Source organism: Artemia franciscana, chromosome 17, assembly GCF_032884065.1.
Source record: "Artemia franciscana chromosome 17, ASM3288406v1, whole genome shotgun sequence".
Classification (NCBI taxonomy): Eukaryota; Metazoa; Arthropoda; class Branchiopoda; order Anostraca; family Artemiidae; genus Artemia; species Artemia franciscana.
Window position 1 is genome coordinate 30,777,382 of NC_088879.1, and position 7,974 is coordinate 30,785,355.

Sequence of the window (7,974 nt, forward strand, 5' to 3'; positions counted from 1 at the left end):
GGGCTTTATATTTTTAACGGATTTTATTTTTTCAGGGTCTGGGGAAATTTGTCCTTGCGTTACAACTACTCCTAAAAATTTTAGTTTTGTTTGAAAAAGATTTACCTTTTCTGGTCTACATTTTAAATTGCCTTCTCTAAATTTCCCAAACACTTTTGCTAGTGTCTTTAAATGGTCCTCCGCGTCTTTGTCCATAGCTATGACGTCATCAACAAAATGAATTATGTTATTTAGGCCTCTTAGTAAATGAAGGAGGGGTCTACACAATGCACTCGAACTAGTTTTTAGTCCAAATGGTACTCTTATGTATTCATAAGAACCACATTCTGTTGTTGAAAAAGCTGTTTTAAAAACATCGCCCTCAGCTATTTTTACTTGATGATACCCTTGTGTCAAATCTAGGGAAGTAAATATTTTATTTTTATTTGAAATTGAATCTAGAATTTCGTCTATTCTAGGTAGGGGAAATTTGTCACTTACTACTTGTTTATTTAAGGCTCTATAATCTACCACTAATCTAAGGTCATTATTCTTTTTCGGGACTAAAATAACGGGGGCAGAGTATGGGCTTATGCTTGGCCTTATGATTTGATTTTTTTCAAGTTCATTTATTTTGTTTATTAGCCATTCCTTATGTTTATAAGGAATTCTGTATGGTTGTTTTGCAACTGGCGGCCCCGTGGTTTGTATTGCGTGTTCATAAAATGGGATAAGTCCTATGTCATCTTCAGATGTCGAAAAGACATCTTTATATTCCCATAATAAGTCGCATAATTTTTGTTTTAATGACACGTCGGTTATGTGACTTAGTTCAAATTTCTCAAGGAATTGAGATCGCGTCAGTGGATATTCTCTGTCAACGTAAACATTAATATTATTCACGTAGTTTTTTTCCAAATTTTTCCAATTATTAATGTCGGATTCCGATACTACTTGTATCTCTACTAAACATGTACCTTTACTCAGGGTAATTAGGTCGTTTTCGTGGGTGTTCGTTACCCAAATGTAACCTTCTCCCTTTTCGTAATTTATAATTTGTTCTTCACAAACTACATATTTCGGGAGATTTTCCGACGGTGATGCTACCCAAATTTCATTTTTATCATTAACTGGTTCTAACATTTGTGATATTTGGACCCTCTGCATTGATTTAGGGGGAATTTTTGTTTTACGCACTACAAATCCATAATATTTTTCGTGATTTTCTTCTTTTATTGAATTTAGAAGATTCTCCGCTGGTTTTTTTTCTGGAGTTTCTATTTTTTCAAGTTTTTTCCATAAATAACAAATTTCTTGAATTTGTTTGTTTCTATACTCTTTCATGTTACCTATATTTTCCCTTACTTTGTTTGCTTGTATGTTATTTATCATTGATATGGTATCCGTTGGGTAGATAAACTTTGAATTTGCTACATCTAATAATATTTTATTTGATTTTAAAAAATTTGCGCCTATTATCGCTTCGTATGGAAAATTCTTACAAACTATAAATCGAGTATAGAAATTTCTGTTATCCTTGCGCAAGGCTAGATGCACAGTGCCTTTCACATCCAGGTCGTGTCCGGTTACACTTGATAAATTAGGACAGATATTGCTCATTCGTCGTTTAATATAGTTTGGTAATTTATTAAATACTGATGAATTTATCACATTTACTGTTGCTCCTGAATCTATAAGGGCTGAGAAATAAATATTCCCTGCGTTAAAATTCTCGAATACTGGTAACATATTATTATTATTTGCACTTAAAAATGGTATTATTACTGGAGGGGACCTATAAATTATCTTGCCACCAAATTTTGGTCCTACGAATTTTGGGGGCTTATATCGTTTCCCTGGGATTCCCAGATGTTAGATGTAGAATTTTCATTTGTTCTGTTTTGGGTTCCTTGGTTATTACTTGAGATGGAGCTATTATATGGTTGCCGTCGGCTGATGTAATTTTCTCTTGTATTTCTGTTCCAACTATTACTGGGTTGATTTGTTCTTCCACGATACCCTCCTCGATATTGATATGCATTGCGTTGAAAACTTCGACTTTGAGTGGGGTAATTACCTCCTGTTACAAAGGTGTTTCCTCGATCACCTCTTGGGGCGTACCCACTATAGTTTGTCCCCCTGGACAAACGGTTACCCGTTCCCCTAATGTTTGGTCGATTATTATTGTTTGCAAAACAATTTCTTGCGATATGTCCTAATCGGCTACAGGTGTAGCACCTCAATGGTTCATTGTTAGTTTGTGCCCTTAATTGATTATTGGGGGCAAAACGTACTTGTCTTGGAGGTGTAGTTGTTCGAATTTGATTTCGAACAGGTTTGGGCGATGATTCTCGTGAGAAAAATCGCGGAGAGGAATCTCTTGACTTTACAGGGGCTTTGTTTTCTACAGCATTTATTGACAGTTTTTGATGCTGCAGGACAATCGAATCAATTTCTACGGCTCTTTCTATTTCCTGAACTGCTAGTTCTAGGTTATCAATATTTTTAGCTATCAAAAGGCGGTATAACTTTGGGTTTAGTCCCTGTTTAAATGCATTTAGTATGATTTTTTCATATAATTCCCCTTCTCCTGGACCGTATCGCGCTTCTGTTGCGATTCTAACCTTATGCAAGTACTCACGAACGTTTTGGGTCTGTTCGAAAGTAACTAGGCCATGTTTCAGTTTATTCAATGAACTTGTGTCAATGAATCTTTTCTGGAAGGCCTGTTGCAATAATTCTATTGAGTTAATTGCTGAGGTTGCTTCTGCACCTATCGAGTTTTCGATTTGTTTTAGGAATGTTAGCGCCTGTCCTTTCAATCTTAAAAGTAACATGTCTTTTAATACTTTTAGGTCAATTTTTGTCATTTCCACAAATTGTCCTAAATGGATGTTGAATTGATCAACGTCCGTATCTCCTTCATAATCTGGTAATGATTTTGCGATTTCTACCGAAGTTGCAATAATTTGTTGCGCTTTTAATATTTCATCTTGTTCCTGGTCCATATTTATTGTAGTTTTAGTATGCGGTATAAAATAATCTCAAAAAAAAATTTTTAATTTTATAACTGTTTTATTTCAATTTTTAAAGATTTTGATATTTTTTGAATGGGGTATACCTATAAAAAAAAATACAAAATAGAAATAAAATCGCACTGCACCTAAAAATTCAAAAAGCTAGGTAAAATTGCACTGCACTTAAAAATCAAAAATAAAATGTAGATAATCATACTTGTCTATGTTAGTAGGCATTTATTGCATAGGTACTTTCAGTTCCTTTTGCTACTTTCTTTAACCGACCGCGCCATATGTTACGGGGTGGTTTGGTTAAATAATTAGTTAGTGTTTATTTTAAAGGGGGTTTGCGTTGAGTTGCTTGATGTGGATATGGGAGCTAAATTATTAATAAAATAAAAAGGCTTCGTATATAATCCCCGGTAACCTGGGAGACAGAAACATCTCAGTGTTGTTTGAGGTCTCCTGAAATAAATATAGATTCCCTTGGGACCGTGCCTGAAAGCTAGAGGAACTGTACCTTTTGCCCTAATACATAGACAAAAGATGATTAAATACAATAAGGTTTATTTACTTACAATATACAACTATTGACAAAACAGCTTCAATGACTTATTGCATGAAAAGGTGAACATGAGCAATTGATCTAATGCATTCGAATCTCTCCTTAAAACTAACTATTTGCCCTTGTGTTGGACTCATATATCCAACGCGCGCACTTGCCGAACAGGCTTGGTGATCTGCGGAAGTTGACCTCCACTACTATTGGTAATATTTAATCATGTGACTAGTCACGCATCCAAAAGCTATTCTTATGGCAAGGATTTCTCTTTTGGTTTTGAGAAAAACCCATAGGTCAGAATAACTGGTTACTTTGTTGAGTAACATTTTTTTTTTTATCTAAATGCACGTAGTCTAATTGCGTTGGACTATGCAGACTGTTGAAAAACTCAGGGGTCAGAATAACTGGTTACTTGACTTGTTAAGTAACCTTTCACTTATCTAAATGCACGTAGTTTAACTGCGTAGGATTATGCAGACTTGTTAAATTTAGCGACTGTTAAATTCTAAATGATTTTATTCAAACCTTTTTCAAATTGAAATTTACTAAGGGGGTGTGACTGAGAAATTTAGTCCTGAATTTAAGAGTTCCTAGAAGAGTATGGATGAGAGATTTGGTCCTATATTTGAGGATTCCTAAGGGGATGTGAATGAGGGATTTGGTCCTGAATTTTATAGAGGGGAGGGGGCTGGTCTATATGTTACAAGTGACTTAACTGCAAAAGCTGTCTAGATTGACAATCAGCGTTTCTATTAACCCATTTTTATAATCCATTAACCATCTGAAGCTTTTCGTAGGACATCTATAGATGCTGTTTCAGTAGAATCTTCCTTAAGCCACAATTGGCCATACAAATCTCATCGCCCAAGTGCATAAACGCAAAAAAAAACCAACGGCTTTCAGTCCTAATCTTTATAGTTACAAGACTGGAATTTTGTCCCAGACTTGAAACTTTTTTCTCTTTTGCTGGTTAGTAAGGTTCTCCCAAACTTATTTTCCAGTAAGAGTTTTGTTCAAACCTTATATCAAAAAGTACTAATGCCCAATACTACAGACAAATAAAGTTGCAGATCAGACTATATCAAAATTTGAGTTGACATCAAACCAAAAATTAAAATTTGTAGCAAAATTTAGGGAAATATTATTCCCCATTATTGGGTGATTAATATTGTTGGGTGATTTGGGAAAATATTATTCAGAAAGAGTGAATATGGTATTTCGGCTTTTTCATAGGTATTTCATTGGCTCTGCAACTGTGTTTTTGTTCATAGATAGATAGCAAATTCCGTAGATCTACAGAAAAATTCGTGGAAGTGGAAACATTGACCAGCTTAAAAATATTTTCGCTTAAAAATTTGATCTTGTTGTATCAGACCTAAAACTTTTGGTGCCATTACCACCCCCTAAATTATCAGATTTTCAGTCAAGAGTTTCTCGTTTCCTGTTTTATATGTCTAATTTCCCTGTTTTAATGTTTTTTGATTTGTCTACTCTACTTCCTAGAATTAACTCATGTACATGTGCTTGTATTTTATATTTAGCTGTATGGCGAAAAGAAAAGAAAAAATAACTCACTGCCTGATTGTGCAAGATTCTCTCCTTTCCCCCTGATGTCAGGCAGTCGTTAGTAAGAATCTAATGTGACCTCCTAGCTAGATGGGCAGACTGATTTGTATCAAGACACTGAGACACGCTAGCGCTTTGGGAAGACTTGTTCCACTAGGGTTTTGGAGGGAAGGGTTAGCTTGTGGCACTTAAATTAACACTGCAGAATAAGTTGAGCTTTGTGTTGCTGTGAAATGGAAATGCTGCAGTTGAATAGGTACTGATTGAAAGCTTCATTGGTGCCATTGCACAGATGGTACTAGGAAGAGGAGAGGATTGACTTTGCAGAAATAGGGATTTTAATCAAAAGTTGAAAAATTTGGGCCAACGAATTTTTTCTAGATCTTACAGTAAATAAATAGATGGGCTGAAAAGGAAGAGAGTGATAGCTTAGAAGGGTTTTGATAGTGGAAATCTTCAAAATGCCAACAATAATATCTATGCAGGAGTTATTGTTGATTCTCATTCTTAACTTTTGGAGAAACTTACTGAATGCCAGACGGTTTGCAGCCGTATCTTTCACAGTGGCAAAGTTCAATGAAGGGGGAGTATTCTGCTATCCGTATCCCTTAAATGTTATATGTCCCTGTTATGGGTACACACAGCTTTTATCCTCTGCAAAAGGAATTAGAGGATCATCCTGGATGAGGGGCTAAGTTGCAAAAAAAGTATACTGTCAGACGACCTAATTTCCTGGGAAGAGGGGTAGTTTGATTTGTCATTCCCCTTCCTCCTCTTCTCCCCTTTATGCATTGCTGTATCTGTAAGGTTACCATATGTATGTTAAAAGAGTAAAAGGAAAGCTCAGTTAACCTTTGTTGAAAGTCCATCATTTGTTTAACGAAAAAGAAAACAAAGTAACTTTCTAAAATGAATATAGCTTCTGAATTGTTCGAGTCGCTTAATTTTTTTTTATTTTATTTTTTTTTTTTTTGTATTATAGCTCAGAAATGGGATTTTAATCAAACATCATGAAAATTGACAAGTTGTCTTTTAGAAAAAAAAAATCAACTATACTGTATAAAATCTTAGGTTTTGTCACCTTTGACAATTCATTCTTCTTGTTTCAACTAATAATTTGGCCGAAAATTAAGATGGGGAATCTGAGGTCATGCAGCCGTTTGTTTCTGACGAAACCGTATGTTTGCAGCCTAGGATGCGTTTGTAATTGTAATTTTTGCAGAGGTGGGCTAAATTAGATTGAAGCTCAAACCCCAATGGCCCATGGCCTTCACACACAGGTGGATGAGCTTGCAAACTCACGTCTTTGACCCCCCATTTCAAGCCAGAACTTCGGCCTTGGGGACACCAAGATTCGAACCTACATCCTGAAGGACACGAAATAGCAAGTACATCATGTTATCCGCTCGAATAGGTGCACAACCTACGATACAGTGTGTGCATATAAATCGGATGGAAACTCCTAAAATTGTAAAATTCACTATTATGGTGGATCAATGAGTGAATTCCTGTAATATAAATAACAAACTTGGTGATTTCATGGTCTATGTATATTTAGACTGTTGTTGGAATACTGTGTAGGTACAAAACTTCAAATATCTTGAGAAATATTTAAATTTTGATTTATTTTTTGGATTTATTTTTGGAATTTTTTGGATTTTTTGCCATTTATTATATCCAAGATTTTTGAATTCCAGAAAAAGTGCGAGATTTTAAGCTCCATGATATTATAGCTTTAAATTGGTGACCTGTTCTTTATAAGTATAAACAGATCAGATTTTTGAACTTTCATCTGTAACTTCATCCAATTTATTTCATATTGAATTTATATTACAGGCATACAAATGTGTGAAGAATTCATAGACAATCAGCTTTCCCTTATTCAGCTTGAAAGACAAGCAGAAATCGATGAAGAAAAGAAGATAAAATCATCTTCAAGTCTTCGTCAGCTCCAGAAAAGTGGGGTTGCCCTTACAAGGCTTGTGGTTACTGAAAGAAAAACTGGCCTTCTTGGAAGAACTATGGTTTATCTAAGGCCAATAGGATCATCAGATGAATTACCCAATTCAAATTTTTCCAATGGTAAGACACCTACATTGATTAATTATTGATTAATAAGAAAGTTTTATTCTAATTCGATATGATCTAAAAACAAAGCAAAATATCGAGGGTAGGTATAGTAGATGACATGCTCTAGTATCTAGGGATAGGAGGTTCGACCCCATGTCCCTTTCTTGAATTCCCAAGATTTTTTTTTTATATTTCAGTCTGTTTCTAATATTTTTCATATAATTTGCCTTTTTTTGCGTATCTTGAGTTTTAAGGTCCTTCTTTAATATCGCTGCCCCCCTTCTTTCTATCCTCCTCAAAAAATTTTTCGTAACGAATATGTCTGGCTGATGGCTGTAAAAACTTTTCTTGCCTTGATTTTTGGCTTCTTGAAATACGTATTCTATTTATAGCGCCAATGTCATATCCAGGATTTTTTTGGGGGGGGTGGGATACGTAAAAGTTTTTCGGGGGAATGCGAAGGGATTTTTTTCGGGGGGGGGGGGGGGGGTACAAGAAAAATTAATAACGCATCACAAATTTGTTTATATTCATGTTTGTTACGTTTTTAAGAGTTCGATGAACTTTCCGGGAGGGGGGGGGGGGTTCATATCTTCTGAACACCCCACCCCTAGGTACGGCCTTGTGTAGTGTTTAGGATTTTTGGCCGAATTCTTAACCTATTGTTTCCTTAAAGTAGACTGTTATTATTTCAGGCCAGATTGTTGCAATATATCAGACAAATGACATAACTGCAGATCCTGGAGCAACTGGTGTTATACAGCGGATTTCTAAAAAAGA

General features: G+C 35.3%; 1 protein-coding gene across 1 annotated transcript in view; it reads left to right on the top strand.

The window, feature by feature from the left end:
- LOC136038142 (DNA-binding protein SMUBP-2-like) overlaps positions 1-7,974 on the top strand; it is a 544,983-nt gene that overhangs the window by 7,911 nt on the left and 529,098 nt on the right. Inside the window, exons 2-3 of the mRNA XM_065721175.1 lie at positions 6,961-7,206; positions 7,890-7,974. Coding sequence (XP_065577247.1) covers positions 6,969-7,206; positions 7,890-7,974 — 323 coding nt within the window. The 5' untranslated portion in view covers positions 6,961-6,968. The remainder of the gene's footprint in view (positions 1-6,960; positions 7,207-7,889) is intronic.